Source organism: Zea mays, chromosome 4 (genome assembly GCF_902167145.1).
Source record: "Zea mays cultivar B73 chromosome 4, Zm-B73-REFERENCE-NAM-5.0, whole genome shotgun sequence".
Taxonomy (NCBI): Eukaryota; Viridiplantae; Streptophyta; class Magnoliopsida; order Poales; family Poaceae; genus Zea; species Zea mays.
In genome coordinates, this window is record NC_050099.1 from 204,232,319 (window position 1) to 204,252,135 (window position 19,817).

Consider the following 19,817-nt stretch of genomic DNA (forward strand, 5'->3'; position numbering starts at 1 on the left):
ATCGTGACGGGCGTGTGGTCGAACGGACGGACATCTATACACAGGATGCTGTTGCTGTGTAGATTTTGGCATTTACCGGTTCCGTGCTCGCCACCCTCCATCGGGAATGGTGCTGCTGGTCTTGGCGCTGGCGTGGGTGGGAACTACTAGTAGCTAACCCTAGACCCTAGCCAGGACTGGGGACTCGCGATCCTACTAGCTTCACATTTTTTCCCCCCACCTTTTGATGCCACCCAACATGTATATTTTTCCTGATAATGTTTTTGGCTGCTGCTGGCCATCTCGAAGGGAGAGAAATGGGGAGAGAGAGAGACAGCGAGAGCTTGAAGTGACCATGTACTTTGCTTGACATGATTGGGCCTCCTCCCTCCTAGGACAAGAGGTCACAGTCACAGCCGCAGCCGCAGGAGGCGGAGGGAACAGGGAGGGGATAGATTACACCCATCCCATTCAATGGCTTGAGAGGGAAAGGCAGCAGGCAGCGAGCCCGTTTTTAAAAATCCAAATCCACCTCCACTGCTCCAGTCCAGGCTCTCTTGCCTCTCTCACTGCCATTCCTGTCCTTGAAGCTGAGGCATCCGGGGGAGCCAAGAACACCCGTCGCCCGCTTCCGAGATGAGGCTGGATCCTTGAAGCCCGCTGGCCGCCTTCGCCGTTCGCCGTTCGCCTCCGGTGAGTTCGAGTTCCCCCTTTGACTGGCCGGTCTCTTGAAGCTTCAGTTTCCGTTGCGTATTGCTTTTTTTTTGGTTCCTGATGAGTCTAGACTCTAGAGCAGCGTCCCATCTTCAGATTGCTTGCTGTACTCTTTCGTGCTCCACTACTAGTTTTCTGAATGATACGCGGTACATTCTTTGTTTTGTTTCTCCGATTTATTATTCTTTTTTTTGGATTCTAATAAATCTCTGCTATTTGCTTGCTTCCCCTCTCGCCCAATGTCTGATAGGGAAGGAAATGAGGTGAGCCAGGTCGCGCGGCACTTTCCAGCAAGCTTCCGAAGCCTTGTGATTCGGCTGTAGCAGGCTTCTAGCCATGGAGGACGAGCGAAAAGCTCCGAGCTTTCTCGATGCGCCGCCCAAGGATATCCCAATCGCCACCGCCAAGCCGCTCACCATCCGGACCAGCGCCGCCGCGTCCGGATGCGGCGGCTCCGACCGCTCCTGCCCCATCTTGCCGGCCATCTCCATCACGCCGCACCTCTACTCGCCGTCGCCGCCGTCGTCCGCGTTCGTGTCCGCGCTGCAGTCCCCGTACATCTCGCCCCGGGTTCTCGACCCGCCGCCTCCTCCTCCTCCTCCGCCGGAGCCGGCGCCTCAGCCGCGCCAGGAAGTCAGGACCACCGCCGGCGCCAGCGCCAGCACCACCGCGGCGCCGTCGCCGACGTCGTGCTCCAACGGCTCCCACTCGGAGGATATCGACGCGTCCCGCACGCCGCCGTCCGAGCGCTACGACTACAGCGGCGTCGACGCGGCCAAGATTTCCGACGGCAGCGGCTGCGGCGGCGGCGGCGGCGCTGGGCTCCTGCCGCCGCGCGCGTCGTTCTCGTTCCCCGTGCCGCGGGTGTCCTTCACCAGGGGCTCGGTCGCGTCGCCGTCCTCCAACGCCAAGCTCCGCAGCTGCGACGTGTACATCGGCTACCACGGCAGCGGCGGCCTCTCCAGGTTCTGCAAGTGGCTCAAGTCGGAGCTCGAGTTGCAGGGCATCGCCTCGTTCGTCGCCGACCGCGCCAAGTACTCGGATTCGCAGAGCCATGAGGTTGCCGACCGGATTATTTGCTCCGTCGCGTTTGGCGTCGTGGTGGCCACCGTGTCGAGCTTTCTCAACCCGTTCAGCCTCGAGGAGATCAGATTCTTCGCTCAGAAGAAGAACCTGGTGCCCATACTGTTCGACACCGAGCCGGCAGAGATCGCCGGGCTTTTCGATGGTAGACTGGAGGATAAGGAAGCGAAGGAGGCGTTCGAAGGGCTGATGCGGTGCCACGAATTCAAGCTCGAGGCGAACGAGAGCGATTCAAGAGGCTGTGTGTCGAGGACAGTCACACTGCTTCGGTCCAAGCTTGGGCGGAAGAACATCGCCGAGAAGGAGAGCGAAGCCTCTGATGGCCTGCCTTTTCCGCGCAACCGGCATTTTGTGGGAAGGGAGAAGGAGCTGAGCGAGATCGAAGGCATGCTCTTTGGTTCGACCGCCGCGGGTATCCAGGAAGTGGATTGCCCGAGGGCTTCCAGTACAAATGAGAGATCGAGCGGCGTATCTGATGGATTTGCTGATGAGGACAGTGACACCGCGAGGAAATCTAATGCCAGGTACATCAGTTTGGAGATGCGCAAGTGCAAGGAACCCACGCTTGAGGCTTGGATTGACCCAGTGATCGAGTTACCATCTGGTAAAAGCAGAAGCCTGCAGAGGCAGAGATCAAGGCACAGGAGGTCAAGGTTTCGGTGCAACAGCAAGGGCTATAGCGGCGGCGCCAACATAGTCTGCATCAATGGTTCTCCGGGCATTGGCAAGACTGAGCTGGCATTGGAGTTTGCTTGCAGGTACTCACAGAGGTACAAGATGGTGCTGTGGATTGGAGGCGAAGCTCGGTATCTGAGGCAAAACATACTCAATGTATCCATGAATCTGGGACTGGATATCAGTGCTGAGGCTGAGAAGGAGAGGGGCAGGATCAGGAGCTTCGAGGAACAGGAATTCGACGCGTTCCAGCGGGTGAAGAGGGAGCTGTTCCGCGACGTGCCCTATCTGCTCATAATCGACAATCTCGAGAGCGAGAGGGATTGGTGGGAAGGCAAGGACCTCCATGACTTCATTCCAAGGAACACCGGAGCAACACATGTCATCGTGACAACACGTCTTCCACGCGTGATGAACCTCGAGCCGATGCAGCTGCCGCAGCTCTCGTACATCGATGCGATGGCCTTGATACAGGGGAAGAGAAAGAAGGACTATCTGCCTGAAGAAGCCGAAGTCCTCAGGAAGTTCGATGAGCGGTTAGGCAGGCTGAGCTTTGGCCTGTGGGTTGTCGGTTCGCTGCTTTCTGAGCTCATGATCGCTCCTTCAACTCTGTTTGAGGCCGTTGATCGAATATCGCTGAACGAGAATCTGTTCCCCATTGGCGCCAACGACGATGGATTCTGCCGCAACAATTCTTTCTTGGTGAAGGTCTTGGTCTTCTGCTTTGCTCTGATGGACCGAGCAAAAGGAGGAAGCCTTACGTCAAGGATGGTCATCGCTGGTTCTTGGTTAGCTCCAACTCCTGTATCGTCCACGCTACTAGCTGCAACCGCGAGCAAGCTACCGATGAAAGGCAGTGGTATGCACCTGTTTGGTGAATCTCTCAGGACTGCATTTCTATGTGGCACACATTGTTTCCTAGCTCCAAACGGGCGGAAGGCTGAGGTGGAGTCGGCGCTCTTGCTTGTCAACCTTGGGTTGGCAAGGAAGGCAAACAGGCATCCTGGTTGCTGGATCCAGTTCCATCCTATCACGCAGCTCTTCGGCAAGATCAGGGGAGGTTTGGTGCCTACGACTGCAGCAGTGAATGGAGTGATGAGGACTGGAAACCCCTCGGTATACTCTGACCACTTGTGGGCTAGCGCGTTCCTCGTGTTTGGTTTCAAGTCCGAGCCGCCCGCCGTCCAGCTTAAGGCGGTCGACATGGTCCTCTTCATCAAGAAGACGGCGCTGCCCCTCGCGGTCGACTCCTTCATGTCGTTCTCGCGGTGCGGCTCGGCTCTGGAGCTGCTCAAGGTGTGCACGAACGTCCTGGAGGAGGTGGAGAAGTCGTACGCGTCGCGGATGCAGGACTGGAGCCGCGGGTCGCTGTGCTGGAGGAAGAAGCTGCAGCCGAACCACCGCGTCGACGAGCTCGTCTGGCAGGAGGTGACGCTGCTCAAGGCGACGCTGCTGGAGACGAGGGCGAAGCTGCTGCTCCGCGGCGGGCTGTTCGACACGGGCGAGGAGCTGTGCAGGACCTGCATCAGCATCCGGACTGTCATGCTCGGCCACGGCCACGCCCAGACGCTAGCTGCTCAGGAGACGCTGGCAAAGCTGGTCAGGTATAGGAGCAAAATATGAGATGAGATGATGGTGTCCAAGACCCTTTGCAAGCTTCTTCCCCCCTGCTGTTTCAGAAGTTTTCACGCCCCCATTTTTGTTCCTGAATCTGTTATGCCACCGGCTACAGTTTTGTTAGCGATCATCAGTATAATAGCCAAGGTCCATGATGCCATGTGTAACTTATTTTAGAGCAGGTGCCATATGTAAGTGGAGGTGTTATGTACAGTGCAGTCCATCTGCTATTTGGTAGAACTACCATTGAGCTTCCCATGCTGAACTTTCAGAATTGAAGATGTTCTTCCTTTTGATAACTTGAGTTTCAGATTTGGAGAGCAAAGAGCTGCATCACGCCTTAGAGTTGCTGTAGGGTGTTATGTTTTCTCCAAAAAAATGCATGCATCTATGGTCAAATCTGATGCCAAACAACAAGAGCATGTAGTCTTTCTGAAATGTTTTCTGTCACCCTCCATGATCAGGTGGGCGGTACAGCTATGATATGAACAGTCGTTTTGTTAATTAGTTTATTACCACTTGCGGTAGTGATTTGGTGTCTGCAAACCTCAATGTGTTGTTTGTGTTTCCTAAATGTGAAATTTCATGCCGTGGGGATGGTAGAATGCTTCACAGTGTTTACTGTGTTCTGTTTTGTGCTGTGAATTCATCAGATAGCGTTTGGTAATACTCAATTGATTAGTTGGGTCAGTGGGTGACTGTTTTTTCCCTTAGAATGTGCAAATAAATAAATAAAAGCCTCTCACAGACACATAATTTAAGCTAACCATATGTAAAGATGGCTCAATCTATTACTTTACTAGCTAGAGCTAATGTTGACTTAATTAACATGATTCTCATTTTTTGGGTCACTGGTGTTCTTTGTGGTGATATCTTGATGATTCCATTCCATTTGTTGTTGATTTATTATTTTATACAATCAAAGTGATTATACTCATCTGTTTCCTCCCTTAGTGTGATCTTGAGCCACTGGCAATCGTCAAGCAGTTTCCAATACAGGGTTAGATCTAAATCAGTTGCACATAAGTTGCGCACTTGTGCTGTCTACTTAAGCCAGCTATTCAAATCAAAAGGAGAATATCTTACTTTCGAAGAACATATAGTCATCGTACGAGGGCTATTCAATTGTGTTTGGCTGTGCATTTTTTTTTATTTACACAAAGTTCTTATTTGAACCTTCCCAAATGTATGTTACTCTCTATCTCAGAAGTGCCTGTATGGCTTTTTCAGGTACATGTCATACATGAATGGGCATGGGCAGGCACTCCCACTGAGGGTGCTGCTTGGCTTCGTCTGCAGCGGCTTGCCTATACTTGGCATAGGATATTGTTAATTCCAGTGAGTGGTGGAGTAGTTGTGGGTATGATGCATGGATTATTGGAGATTTTTGAGCAGATAAAGCAATCATTATTATCATCTCAAAGGGAGGGTATTGATTTCATGGCTGCGATTTTTCCTACAATCAAAGCCATCCAAGCTGCAATTACTTTAGGGACAGGGTGTTCACTGGGGCCAGAAGGACCCAGTGTTGATATTGGTAAATCATGTGCAAATGGGTGTGCTGAAATGATGGAGAACAATAGAGAACGGAGAATTGCTCTTGTTGCTGCTGGGTCAGCTGCTGGAATCGCTTCAGGTATTTTAATTAATTTTCTATTCCATTTGTGGTATGAACTCGATGAAAATGAAAGGGATTTGTTTCAGCTTGCTAAGATATTGGCCATTTTTATCTCAAAAATTGCACTTTTGTTTAGGAAGTGGAAACATGAATTAATTTTAGGAATAATAAATAATTTCTTAAATTCCTTTTTATAACCGTCATACTACTGAGTTTCTTGTCCTATATCCTCCCCTAACTTGTGTTACTATGTTCCTTTAGGTTTCAATGTTGCAGTTGCTGGATGTTTTTTTGCTATCGAAACAGTATTAAGGCCACTTCGAGCAGAAAATTCTCCACCATTTACTACCGCTATGATTATATTGGCATCAGTTATATCATCAACTGTTTCAAATGTTTTGCCAGGGGAAAAGGCAGCATTTATTGTCCCGACGTATGAACTAAAATCTACTGCTGGTATTTTACCTTATTCTGATCATTTTTTGTGTTAAAAGGTAGAGGTTTCTTAGTTACATTCAAGATATAGGGAATCATGTGTTCTGGTTTCACCTTATTTTTTGCTCTAATTTGCACCTATATTTGTTTAGATAATTTCAGTCTGTCATTGTGTGATACGCTTCACATAGATTTTTTTGTTTTTTACTATTTCGAGAACAATAAAGTGAGTGAATATCTGTAATTAACTCTGTTCCAATTGTAAATCATTTGTAGGTATTGTTCATTACCATGTCATCTTATGTCTCTAACTGCTATATTTTCTAGTGTTATCAGATCAGATGACTAATCAAGACCAGTCGTGATTAGCCATCCTTATTGTAACATGGGACTTGATAGGGGTCCTCGATACGGGTACCTCGTATAGAAAACTAGCCATCTTGTAAATGGACGACTAACCGGGATAAGTTGTCTGATAAGAGCATCTAGACGACTAGTTGGGCCAGCCCAAGATTTTTGTATGGTGGGATTGGGAAGAATTTGGCCCATCATTAGTTCCCCATTAGCTTTACAGTATATATATGTAAGCAGGGAAGGGCAGGTCTGGTGCAGCGGAGTGCTGTGTCACTGAGTCACTGGGTCGCTGGTTTAACACAACCACTCCGCATTTGCGGGGGAAGACTTGCCTCGCTTTATCTCCATCCTTAGACTCTACTCATGTGGGAGTCTCCGGGTCTAGGCATGCTCTTTTTAGAAGGGCATGCCCAGGGCCGTTCCTGACTTTTGAGGGGCCCGGGATAAGATTATAAACAGAGGCCCCAACACCATAAAAATTATTTTTTACTATTATATATATCAACTAATTATACTTGATGTACCACAAAGACTTTAGCAGTAAAAAATAGAAGTAAGATTATTACCTCAAATATATTGTAGAGATCAACTTAAAAATGTCTTCTAACATTTCTAGATGCAAAATCATCAATGATGACTTCAATATTGACATCATCTAATAATTTCTTCTCGATACATAAAGTTGCTAGCCCGTTTAAACTTTCTTGAGGCATTGTAGACCTTAAATAATTCTTCAATAACTTAAGCTTTGGGAAGCTCCTTTTAACTGATGCCACAGTTATTGTATAGTAAATAATATCCGATAAGCAACAAATATATTGGGATAGCAATCCATCCTCCTAACAAACTCAAAAATATATTGGTATAATAAATAATATCCGTTTCTATCATATATTCCTATTGGACTTTGTGTGCGGTGGGGCCCCTGGGAGATGGGGGCCCAGGTCGGCCGCCCCTCCCGCCCTGCCTCAGGCACGACCCTAGGCATGCCTAGTGCAGTGGTGAGAGATGTCTTACTGAGTCACCAGGTCGCGGGTTTGAAGCGGCTTCTCCGTATTTACAGTGGAAGGCTTGCCTTAGTTTATCCTTTTCAGACCCCACACATGTGGAGACTCCGGCACTGGTCTACCTTTTTATGTAAGTAGTGAAGAGGAGTGGAGGAGCAGCTGTCAGTCTGTCACCGTTTTTTTCGTTCTCCCGCTCCATATGCCTCTCCGCTCTCCCTTGCCGGCGCAACTCTGCCTCCACCTCCTCTACTTGCGCTTGAACCTCCGCCTGTGCCTCTCCGCCTACCTCGTTGGCGCCTACAGCTCCGGTGGTTCTGCCTTTGTCTGCGGCACCACCTCTGTCCGCGCTTGCCTAGCTACCTATCCCTCGCCGGCATCCGCAGCTCCTGCCTCTGCTCCCCACTCGCCTCCAGCTTCACCCGCAGCTCTTCTGCTCCTGATCCCTGCAGCTTGGCCCGTCTCTCCCCTGCCTGGTGGCTCTGCTGCCTGCAGTCCTGCATTGGCCTATCTCTTCAGGCATTAAAAAGTTTGACTAATCAACCCTGATCGATGACGAATCACGACTAGTCGTCTGATAGGTGGTCTTACGACTAGCCTCGAATATGCGATCTGATAACACTGATATTTTCTTCCAGCAGCTTGTCTAGCATTGGGTTTTTGAAACCTGGGACCTCAAATAAAGCTCTTATATTTCCTACTCTAGGCTCTAGTGCCCAATCAAACTTTATCTGGCTCCTTAATCCTTCTCTAGGCTTATGGTAAGAGCTTGAACATGTGTTCTTTTTTGTTTTTTCATTTTGGTGTTAATTGCTTTCCCAGAAGCCAAAACAGACAGTTGTATTGCTCTTCTGTAGTCTTTGAATAATCAAATGTGGCAGGTTCATGGTTTTTTTGCTGTTCTTTTTACCACCACAACGCAGCACGTGTACGTGTGGTTCCATGTAGAAGTATCTAAAACCGTATTTATTAGTGTTTTCATGAGCTAGCATTTTTTTATTGCCATCTAGAATTTGGTAATTTGCAATACTTTGTGGTCTAACATGAGCTGTATTTCTCCAACATTTTTTACTGTTAATGTCACTTTGTTTCAACATAAAGCTGACTAAGGTTATATTCTCCAGAGCTGCCACTCTACCTTATTCTGGGAATGCTTTGTGGTGTTGTGAGTGTGGCATTCAGGCAGTTGGTTGTTTGGTTCACCAAGACTTTTGACTTGATAAGGAAGAAGTTTGGCCTTCCTGCTGTAGTATGTCCTGCTTTAGGTGGTCTTGGTGCAGGTTTAATAGCTCTAAGGTACCCTGGAATATTGTATTGGGGTTTCACCAATGTCGATGAGATTCTACATACGGGTAAAAGTGCTTCAGCCCCTGGAATCTGGCTCTTGGCTAATTAGCTGCTGCAAAAGTTGTAGCAACGGCACTTTGCAAAGGTTCTGGTCTTGTTGGTGGCCTTTATGCTCCAAGTTTGATGATTGGCGCTGCTGTTGGTGCTGTTTTTGGAGGCTCAGCAGCAGAACTAATAAATTCTGTGATTCCGGGTAACACTGCTGTCGCAGATCCTCAAGCTTATGCACTGGTAAGTTTCTTATTTTTTGTCAGTCAGTTTAGCGCTTGATAACTCCAAGAGTGTGCTAACTTTCCATACGATTTAGGTGGGAATGGCTGCTACGCTGGCTTCAGTGTGTTCTGTTCCACTGACATCCGCGCTTCTGCTCTTTGAATTGACTAAGGATTATAGAATTCTACTACCTCTAATGGTAGTGTACATTGGGTTTGCATTTTATTTTACTGTCGTATAATTAAATATATTCATTCTGGTGTAATTATGCTGATTAACAGGGAGCTGTTGGTTTAGCAATATGGGTCCCATCTGTTGTAAATCAATCTGGTAGCAAAGATACATTCGAGGCAACATCACCTCGTCATGGCTATTCGTCACTGTTACCTCCCACGGATACGAATGAGACAGATTGGAGGCGACAAGATGGAGACGATGTTGAACTCACAATTCTAGACATTGATTCCTACCACTATGTTAGTAACAATGAGGAGATGCTTCTTGATGACTTGAAGGTTGATAATTGAAGTTATTGTGTTTTTCTGTCTGTAGAAAGTTAAATAATTAATCATCTGTGAAATGTGATGCTCGAGCTATTTTGCAACTTCCTAACAATCACTCTTCTAGGTATCACAAGCAATGACAAATCATTATGTGAAGGTCACGTCTACATTCACCATCGAGGAGGCAACAAGGCTTATGCAAGAGAAGCAGCAAAGCTGTGTTCTTGTTGTAGATAATGAAGATTTTCTTGAGGGAATTGTAACATGAGGTGACCATCGTCGTAAAGGATTTGTGCCAAGTGAAAACTCTGATAGTACCCAGGCAAATCCATCGACCTTAGATGTATGTAAGCTGCTCATATTGTGGCTGCAATTCTAGTTCTTCATGTTATTTGCTCATTATGTTAGCAATACAATAATTACTTGGCAACTTCACAGGCAAATTCTTCTCTTGTGTCATCATGCCTCACTCGAGGTTTCCAGTTCCATGGCAACGAAAGAGGACTGGTGACCTGCTTTCCAGATACAGACCTGAGCACTGCCAAGGTTCTTATGGAAGTTAAAGGGATCAAACAACTTCCAGTGGTCAAACGTGGTGCTGGCCGTAGAAATGATGGGAGGCGTAAGGTCCTTGGCCTTCTTCATTATGATTCGATAGGATGGTGCTTAAGGTGATCCTCCCCCCTATTATGTTTTTTGTCTGATTACTTTAGTTGTCTTATTTAATAATCCTCTTGTTTTTTTTCCAATGTTTAACATGTCATATTTGTTTTTTTAAATGAGATATAACAAAGAGTAATTGACTTTCACATGTACTGTAACCCAACCAGGGTTTTGAAAACTTGGGAGAAAATAGATGAGCAAACGGTTTTGGGATCCAGGTACCTCGCACAGAAACTGTCAAACCAGAATTGTGTTTGATAGGCCCAAAAGTTTGTGGCACTAGAATACTACCAAATACCCACAGTTCCCTTAAGAGCCTGATTGCAGAAGCATTCAGCATTTAACTGAGCAAAAGGTGTAATTAACTGGCATAGTAGAACCCTTGTGCTTCCTACAATAAACAACACAGGGGCGTACTCAATGCCGTAGGCTTTCCGCACTGTGCGGTTCTGGGAAAAGGTATCTTTCTGTGCGGGGTCTGGGAAAAGATATCTTTAATCGCCAAACCTTATCCACATAATATGCAGAGGCCGGGACTCGAACCTGGGACCTTCGGGTTACAGACGGTAGGCTCTACCGCTGTACTAGGCCCACCCTTCTTACAGTAAAAAAAAGAGTTGATGCTAATGTTTGGGCGGTTACCCTCTGCAGGGGAACTTGATCGGTGGAAGGCAATATACCAGAGGAGAAAATTGGAATTCTGCCATTATCAAACTACGGATTCGCTCGAATGCCATTATGAGAACACGCTTCGTTATTACGCCATTTTTAAACACTGGCTTACAGATAAAATGCCATTTAGGGGGTTATTTGATAAAGTATCAACTGTTTGGACTGTTTTACCCCTAAAGTAAACTGCAGTCGCTCGTTCTCTGTCTCCAGTCGCGCAAAACACTTCATTCTCTCTGTTCTCCTCCTCTCGCTCCTTCTCTCTGTTCTGGACCGCGCCTGGGCAAGACGCACGCACGCCTGGGCTGCAGCACGCAGCAGCGGCGAGCTCCAGCACGCCGGCCGGGACCTCCTCTCTGCTCTCTGCATCGCACAGCACGCCGCCCGGGCTCCAGCGAGATCTCGGCTCCAGCACGCCGCCCACGGCGAGCTCCAGCACGCCGGCCGGGCTCCCCACGGCGAGCTCCAGCACGCCATCCGGACTCCCCACGGCGACCCTCGGCGGCCTGTTCCCCTCGGCGAGCTCCAGGTATGCATACGGGTTTTAGGCTTTAGGATTTAGGCTTTACACTTTAGGGTTTCTTCTGATTTGAGTTAGCAGCAGCGGAGATCTCATATTATTGGTCACCAACAGTTGGCTAGATGGATTACAGCTGGAATGATTCTATGTACGGGTATGATTCTACATTTAATAACTTTTATAGAAATCGAATGAAGTAGTATGATTGTACATTTTTATTTTTTATTTTCAGTTTTGACGATGAGCTTCCGCCTAGCTTAGCATTGGTAGTACATCCTAGTGGTCGCCCAAAGGTTGGTATTGACTGGGACGCACTTCAAATTGTTGAGAGGCAAGATGAGGAAGGTAGGATAGAAATTGTTGATGATGACAGAATGTATGAGTTGATCGGTTTGAGAGCTGAGGATGAGGAAGGCTGGTGAAGCTTTAAAGATGCAAGAGGGTGATGATAATTGGGTATGGTTCATGAGCCAACTGAAAAAGGCAATAGGAGATCTTCCATTGCTTGCTGTATGTACAGATGCATGCAAAGGGTTAGAAAATGCAGTAAAACTTGTTTTCCCTCAGGCTGACCAAAGAGAATGCTTTAGGCATCTAATGCAGAATTTTGTTAAGAGGTTTGGAGGTGACATATTCTCTAAGATGTACCCTACAGCTAGGGCATATAGGTCAGAAGTTTCACAATTCTTTTACAATCAAGTTGTGGAAGCTTCCCCAGATGTAAAGAAATGGCTAGATACTTACCACAAGCTGAAATGGAGGAGGAGTCAGTTTAATCCTGCCATCAAGTGTGATTATGTCACCAACAATCTAGCTGAAGTCTTCAACAACTGGATTAAAGATTGGAAGGACCTTCCAGTTGTTGAGCTTGCAGACAAGTGTAGGGAGATGATAATGGTGTTGTGGGAGAAAAGGAGAAGAATTGGAGATAAACTTAATGGGAAGATCTTACCTGCTGTTTTACAACAATTGAAGGCAAGGACCAGAGGCCTAGGGCATCTATCAGTGACAAAGGCTGGTTTTTTCTCTGCACAGGTTGAGGACAACACAAACACTCACAACAGACATGTAGTGAAGTCATACTTGCATGAGTGTACATGCCTAGAGTGGCAGCACACCAGCAAACCTTGTCCACATGCATTGGCTTTGATTACAGCACAGGAGAGTGTGGATGTCGAATTGGAAGATTTTGTGCATGAATTCTACTCTGTACAAAGGTTCAAAAATGCATATAAGAGAATAATTGAACCACTACCTGATAAGTCTCAATGGCCAACAGTGGATCTGCCCTATGCGGTTGCTGCACCACTTGACAAGAGAGGTAAAGGAAGGTATAAGAAACTAAGAATTAAGAGTTGTTTGGAAGGTGGGAATAGCAAAGGGAAAAAAGTAGCTACAGAGAAAGGCAAGGAAGCTGACAAGAATGCAGTACTAGAAGCTGACATGGAGGGTTCAAACCAATCTGAGAAGGGGAAAAGGAAGATGATTAGAGGCAAAAGAAAGTGCAAAAGATGTGGAGAATTAGGTCACAGTGAAACTAGCTACAAGTGCCCATTGAACGGAACAAAGAAAAGGTAAGTGATGAAATGTCTAATTTGAACGTGTGCACTGTTATATTTGTATCTAACTGTGCTGTCCAACTTGTAGGAAGAGAAAGCCTCGCATGAATAGAACAAAGTATGGGGATAATGCCAAAATCCCCAAAACTCGACTTCAACGAAGTGTCCAAGGTCAAGGTGCTGTCCAAGGTGAAGCTAATGTCGAACTTGAAAGTGTTCAAGATCATGGTGTTGTCCAAACTGAAGCTGATGTCCAACTCGAAGTTTCTCTCCCGGTTACACCAACAAGGGAGTCTATTTTACAGGACAGCCCAATCAGAGTCACTAGGAGGTAAACATATCATTACGATTATGTTGCATCAAGTCATTGTTGTCTCATTAAATTACTGGTCTTTATTTTTTTCAGTCGGCTTGCTATGCTACTGGGAGATGGACAGATTGATATCCAGTCACCTCCCAAGACTACAACTCCTAAGAAGATGCTAGTGAAGAAGCTCACACCAAGGAAGCTGAAGAAAATGTGACAAGATTGTAATAACCTGCTGATTTCTATGTTATCTAAGATTTTAGTAAGCTAGTGTTAGAAGTGAACCTTGTTATGCTATCAGATGAACTATATTTGGATGGATATCGTAGTTATTTTGAACCTTGTTATGCTATCAGATAAATTGTGTTCTTTCTGAAACTGTGTTCATTCAGTTAAGAATGGGAAACTGTGTTCTGAATTTCTTAAACTGTGTTCATTCAGTTAAGATCGACTACTTTTTCACTTTGATGTTTCCCTGCCCCTCGCTGTTCATTCAGTTCTGAATTTCTGGAGCTTGCCCTGGTGCGTGCGTGCTGGAGCTTGCCTGGTGCGTGCAGGAGCTTGCCTTGTGCTTGTCGTGGGAGAGGATGAGAGGAGGAGATAATGGCTGAGAGAACAGAGAGGAGCCTGGTTTGGTGTGGTGCGGTACAGAGAGGAGGAGAAAACGCGAGAGACAGAGAACAGAGAGGAGCTGTTTTAGTTTAGGGGTAAAATAGTCCAATTAGTTGATACTTTATCAAATAACCCCCTAAATGGCATTTTATCTGTAATCCAGTGTTTGAAAATGGCGTAATAACGAAGCGTGTTCTCATAATGGCATTCGAGCGAATCCGTAGTTTGATAATGGCATAAATCCAATTTTCTCATACCAGAGAGAGAATTTCCAGCAGAAAAGAGTTAATGGGCACTCAGTCTTGAAGTTTTGTTTGTATCTTGTAGCGAAGAAGATACGAAATATGTATAGTGACTTTCCAACAAAACTAGGGTTAACTTAGCAACACTGGTGATCCATATATAAGAGATTTAAGATAGATATGCATTTTGTCTCATCATAAAGTTTCGGCTGCCTTGTAGCCGCAGCTGCTGCGGTTGTAATCCATAGAGACAAAATACCGTAGAAACCATAGCCGCAGTCGGATCAAAGCCGAAGCTCGAACTTATCATAGTCTTTTTAGTTTTATTTATCGGAAAGAAGGATACTTTTATTATTACCGTAACTTTGATTTTACTTGATACAAATACAAAGTTTTGATTACGAAACTTTCCTTGTGACCGGATCTTTTTATGCTCTCTTGGAACCGACAACTTATCAATCTTCATGCTATTACTAACACTTATGACTGAGCCGCACTTGCTTTTCAAAAGAAATTTAAACTCTCATGCTGTGGAGTGCTGAAGTTAGGACATGGTATTGTACAGGAACATGCTTTTTTGTCGCCCTTGTCCAGTTCAAATCAAACAGGTTGCTACTCAAATTGTGGATGCATCAACGAATCTACAAACCATGTCCTAACAAGGACGCGCTGGGGGGCACCTTTTTTAAACCGACTTTAACGTTAGAATCAAACAAGCATACTTTTGAAAGGACAACTTTTAAAACCGAGCTTAATGATATCTTTATATAAGAAATGCAGAATTTAGGATTATGTGTCTTGCTTATATTTTATCCAGTAACCATGAAATTCGTTATCGATCTTGGCGATGACTGAACTCCCACTTCACAAACAAGTCAGGACGTGGACAAAAGAAGGCCAATCACATAATTAGTTATTAATTTTTTTAATAAATAAAAAACGACCAGAAAAATAATACTGACCGATCTATGGGATAGTCTCTGTCTTTGAATGGTTACAGCACTGCGAAAGAGCAGATGTTGAAGCTTATTAGTTATTACTAGTCTGAATAGTTCAGTGAAACACAGCAGCCAAGTTCATCCCTTCCCCTCTCCCTCCTCACTATTATCAGAATCATCTGTACTCAAAAGCAAACAAAGGAGCTACGGTAGAAGAAACCACAAACAATGACATTGTTTATGTACACAAGCAACAAAAAAAAAGGAAAAAGAAAAAAACAAACCCTATCTCTTCATCTCTTGTGCCTGCTGGAGTGAGTATTCACATCTGATGACCCTGAGCCCACCTGGCCATGAGCTGCTGCTGCTGCTGCTGGTAGGTTGCCGCGGCATTCCCGTTCGCCACCGGCAATCCGGACTGCTGCTCTGGGCTCACCACCTTCGCCTCGCCTCTCGGCAGCACCAGGCCCGCGCAGCCCTGCATCGGCAACCCACGGCCTGGCATCTGCGCTGGCAAGAAGCCGCCCAGAGACGGTGCCATGCCAGTGGGACGGAGCATTCCGAAGGAGAAACCCCCGGGAGCTGCGCTGAGCTGTGGTGGGAAACGAAGCGAGAGCGAGCCGTAGGCAGCGGCGGCGGCGGCGGCGGCAGCAGCAGCGCTCAACCGAGGGATGCTGACCTGTGGCGGCTCCAGCCTCCGGTGAAGGCCGCCGCTCCCCTGTGGTGGTGCTGGTGTGGAGCCAGAGCTCGGATGCCCGTTGCCGCTGTTCCTGGCAGCTGGAACCTCGTGGTTGTGCTTCCCCTCGTACGTCGTGATCACGGACTTGAGATCGTTCGAGGCCCTCTCGACATGCTTGCGCACCGAGCAGCCCGCGTAGGTGCACTTGTAGTAGCTCCTGCGTGCAGGTAGAAGAAGGGTGCGGGTGCGTGCGTGCGTGCGTTCAGCAACTGGAAATTCCACTTGGTTGGTTTCTTGATACAGAAATGGCACTGACCTTGGGTTCGGGTTGCCTTTCACAACTTTCTGGCCATACTTGCGCCAGCGGTAGCCATCGTCAAGGATGTCGACCTCACTCGTCGTTTGCACGACAATCCGGGGCTCACGGGAAGCCCTGGATGCCATAGCCGCCATGTCAATGCCAGTGTTGGTGGTAGTGTTAGTAGCGGCAGATGCCTCCATTTTCCTGGAAAAAGATGAGTCGAAGAAACAGATAAGAACTCGTTGACTAGGATGGCAGTTCGAACTACGTGTTTGGGTGGTAACAGGGTCCCTCCTCCAACCTTCTTTTAGATTCGGTCTCATCTTCGTTCCTGCCATTGGTTGGAGGAACTGCCCTATCACCATTCTCATTGGAGGAGAGTGTTGATGAGACATCCATAACGGGCCTGTCAGCAATCTCAGTTGTAGTAAGAGAGCCAGACAGTTTTGTTTCAAGAGCTTCCCTATGCACATCTTGGAACTGGCCATCTGGAGCAATTCCCTGTGATTGTGAAGCTGCTGAGTGATAGGCAGGCCCAGGCTTGGAGCTCAAGTTCTCCAGACCATCAGATTGTGAACCACACTCGAGCTGCGTGGGAGGGACGCTCGACCGGCGGCTGGGCAGCGGCAGTGGGTGAGTATGCGAACCTCTGTAAACTATCTCCGTTACATGACCTTCTACAGAACGCTCCACCTTTTTCTTGACAGGGCAACTTGGGTGAGTGCATTTGTAGTAGCTCCTTGGATGCTCACTGTTCTTCACCTGCTTTTGTCCATATTTTCTCCAGTTGTATCCATCCTCGCCGGGGGCAGTGACCGGAGCTGAACAATCTTCCCGGTTTTGGTTTTCCTCGCTCTGTTCTGGTCCTTCGTCAGGGGAAGAAGGATGACCATTGTCGAACATGGAATCACATGCCTTAGGTCTAATAACTAGACTTTCCTCGGTTTCATGCTCGGTCGCAGCTGCTGGGTTAGCATGAAGGTTTAGCTCCTCCTGGCTATCCTTTGATAAGGACCCGGTTTCGTGAACAACACTTGGCCCCTGAAAGTGCAAATTCATCAAGGCAAGTGCATTCTTAACTGCTAGATATGCATTTGCAGATCAAATTTGTTAAAAAACAAACAAACAAAATAAATACAATCATAAGAAATAGCAACGGCAACAAATAAGTGATCAAGCAAATTACCTTCTTTGCAGTCCATAATGTTGGTGGTTTAGACCTCAAAAAGGGCTGGAAGGAAAACGCAGAATCTTCGTGTAAGTGGTCTTCAGACTTCTCGGGGCCACACAGCATTGTTGATTTAAAATTATTAGGCATCAGGAATGGCAATTTACCAGTGGTAGGAGAAGGTTGCGACTGCAGAGATATAAACAGTTACAGAATGTTCAGAGCAAGTTTTGGAAGGTGGTCGAGAAAAAAAAACAATCAATTAGATTATCCAGGTTAGGAGATAGTTCAAATCTTATTGGACGACCTATTCTTCATTCAAGGTATCATTATCACCCCGACAAAAATTACACAATGAACACAGACACTTACAATGGCATTTGGAAGGAAAACCGGCGACTCAAGAAGTTCCCTTGGGCTCACACCAGATGGAATTGTCACGGGAGACCGAATCGCCGCACCAGATGAACCGACACGGGATATGTCAATTTTCAGGACACCAAAACCGGCTCTTGCAGCTATCCTCTCCGCAAGACCTCCAGGAGAGGTCGGTTTCTGATTCACGCCAAAAATGTTCGATTCGATCTGTGGACGATGGCATTTCACATCTTGAGAGGTTTCGTGAGCACCGGAACCAATGCAGGTGTTACTGTCCTCGTTTTCATCCTGGGGTTTGCTGCCTCTATCGTCAGCGAAGATGTTGGAGAACGGAGTGGAGATGAACTCTTCACTGAAGAAGCTTGGCATCAGTGTTCTTGGGCTGGGTGAGGGAAGCATCCAATCATCCATTTTGGAGGTTGCTGCAAAAAGATGATTTACACCGAGATATCAAGGATGGATGTTTGTCGTGCAATGGAAGTGGTGGTGATGGCTGGAGATGCAGCGATGCTAGAATTGAGGCTTATTAGTGTTTTTTTTATGTTCATGAGAAACTGTGTTATGATGTTTTTATTTTAGTTGGGTTGAGTATGTGATGTTTTGGATTGTTTATGTTGATTGTACTATGAAGCCATATGCATCCTTGATGCAAAAGGCTGGAACATGGTTTTTTCCATTATATATAAAAAAAATCCATTAGGTTGTCCGTCCCAGAAATCAGGGAACAGTCATTGTTTTAGTTGAAACCATTAGGTTGTCCAAAGCAAAACCATTGTTTTAGTTGAAACACTAAACAGTCATGTTAGTATAAGATCAGGTGGGTGCGGTAATTCTATCAACTGTGCGTAGGAAAAAAAAAGCAAATGATATTGCTGGACATGGCACATGGTAGCATAGCTAGAAGAAATGGTGCAACCTCGCAGTCATGTTAGTAAGATCAATGCAGTCAATTATACAGAAACACTTGAAGTCAGGATATGGACAGGTAAACGGTGCAACCTTTGCGCAAGCACAGTATACAGCAACAGTAAAGTAACTTAGACACGATGAGAGTAGAGTACTTTACTGCTAAACCCAGGAGATTATGCATGAACACCACCAGAACACAAGAGTTGCGCATATATATAAACACCACCACAACAGGTAAATCGCTGACATTTGAAACTGAACCCAACCACAACACTGCAAGATACAGTTCTGACTCAAGCATACGATCCACGAGCACAACCACTGGTAACTGCCATCCCAAATCTGCAGTCTTTTTACGGAACCAAACAAACCTCTAACATGTTACACAATCCAAGGAACAGGAACAGCCCACCGGATGGCGTCGGCTCCGATGGACAAAGGCGCCGCCTTTACCAGGCGGGGGATAAGAACAGAGCAGTCGGACGGGTCTGGACAAAAAAAAACCCGTCTTTCTACGGACAAAAAAAAAATCCACGGCAGCAAAAACCTTGTACGTAGCAGTGGAAATCAGGCTCTTGCAGTCTTGCCCCCTCCACCGCCACGAAGAAGAACCTGTTGCGAGAGAGACGACTGAACTGGTACTGGGCTCTCACCTCTCTGTGTGTGGGTGGGCGCCCTGGTATATATGGGGCGCAAAGCAGTTTTTGATAGGAGAGGGACAGGGAGAGAGGAGATGCAGATGGAAGAGGGAGGACTGGGGGGAGACGAGCGCGGTTGGCCCAGAGGAGGCGAAGGGAACGGCGTGCGTGAGAGATAAAGAAGCTGGAACTGGAAGGATGGATCCGTTGGTTGCCGAGTTGCAGAGCTGTCGTCTTCCCCCACTCACTCTCCCCTCCATCTTTTGCGGAAGCGGTTAGTACTCTTTAACCGCCGTAACCATCTTTACACGCGGCATTATCCGCAGACAAGCTCTGTTTTACATGTGTAAAAAATGATGCCTTTTTTTCTCTCTCTCAACCACAGCAAGAAAAGAAAATCTTAGAGCTCAGTTCTTTTTTCTGGAGTGGATCATGTTAGTTGTTGGTCAGCACAAACCCACTGCCATCTCGTCTATTTTTATCTAATCTATTTTTAGCAGACTGGTAAAACGGGGAAGACCGGCATCCAATCCAAGTCAGGGAGAAGAGGTATTTTGTTTCTCACGTTCCGAGGGGCTTCGTCCGCGTAGCGTACATACCAAACCAAAGTGTAGTAGTACATGAAAACATCAAAATTTACAGCATATATGATAGATTTATTTAGAGATATATAATTTTTTATATAAAATTGA

At 46.6% G+C, this 19,817-nt stretch overlaps 2 protein-coding genes and 1 pseudogene across 4 annotated transcripts; 2 read left to right on the forward strand and 1 right to left on the reverse strand.

Annotated features, from left to right (window-relative positions):
* Positions 1-538: 538 nt before the first annotated feature.
* LOC100192728 (uncharacterized) lies at positions 539-4,345 on the forward strand. The gene is made up of 2 exons (NM_001317180.1): positions 539-672; positions 944-4,345. The coding sequence occupies exon 2, from the start codon at positions 1,030-1,032 to the stop codon at positions 4,072-4,074; it is 3,045 nt and encodes a 1,014-aa protein (NP_001304109.1). The 5' UTR covers positions 539-672; positions 944-1,029; the 3' UTR covers positions 4,075-4,345.
* A 446-nt stretch (positions 4,346-4,791) lies between these two features.
* Positions 4,792-11,082, forward strand: LOC103654473 (chloride channel protein pseudogene; annotated as a pseudogene). Its single transcript, NR_163440.1, has 8 exons — positions 4,792-5,704; positions 5,948-6,142; positions 8,604-9,057; positions 9,134-9,238; positions 9,321-9,554; positions 9,667-9,885; positions 9,981-10,213; positions 10,857-11,082. The product of NR_163440.1 is annotated as a chloride channel protein pseudogene (transcript).
* A 4,134-nt stretch (positions 11,083-15,216) lies between these two features.
* Positions 15,217-19,522, reverse strand: LOC103654474 (probable WRKY transcription factor 2). Of its 2 annotated transcripts, none has more exons than XM_020552802.3 (6): positions 19,035-19,522; positions 17,573-18,000; positions 17,219-17,389; positions 16,334-17,073; positions 16,048-16,236; positions 15,217-15,948 (listed from the first exon to the last, which is right to left on the reverse strand). In XM_020552802.3, exons 2-6 carry the CDS (start codon positions 17,987-17,989, stop codon positions 15,375-15,377), a joined length of 2,091 nt encoding a protein of 696 aa, XP_020408391.1. In that variant the 5' UTR covers positions 17,990-18,000; positions 19,035-19,522; the 3' UTR covers positions 15,217-15,374. The 2 variants fall into 2 exon arrangements, with proteins under 2 accessions (XP_020408391.1, XP_035823395.1); XM_035967502.1 differs by lacking the exon at positions 19,035-19,522 and having other exon boundaries at positions 17,219-17,263; positions 17,368-17,389; positions 17,573-17,670.
* Positions 19,523-19,817: the final 295 nt, after the last annotated feature.

Excerpts from the sequence above, each read along its gene's own strand:
- LOC103654474 (XM_020552802.3), bottom strand. The coding sequence starts at position 17,989 with ATGGATGATTGGATGCTTCCCTCACCCAGCCCAAGAACACTGATGCCA. Across the intron at positions 17,390-17,572 it reads TTTTCCTTCCAAATGCCATT|TCGCAACCTTCTCCTACCAC; the intron begins GTAAGTGTCTGT and ends ATATCTCTGCAG. Across the intron at positions 16,237-16,333 it reads GAGACCGAATCTAAAAGAAG|GAAAATGGAGGCATCTGCCG; the intron begins GTTGGAGGAGGG and ends ATCTTTTTCCAG.
- LOC100192728 (NM_001317180.1), top strand. The coding sequence starts at position 1,030 with ATGGAGGACGAGCGAAAAGCTCCGAGCTTTCTCGATGCGCCGCCCAAG.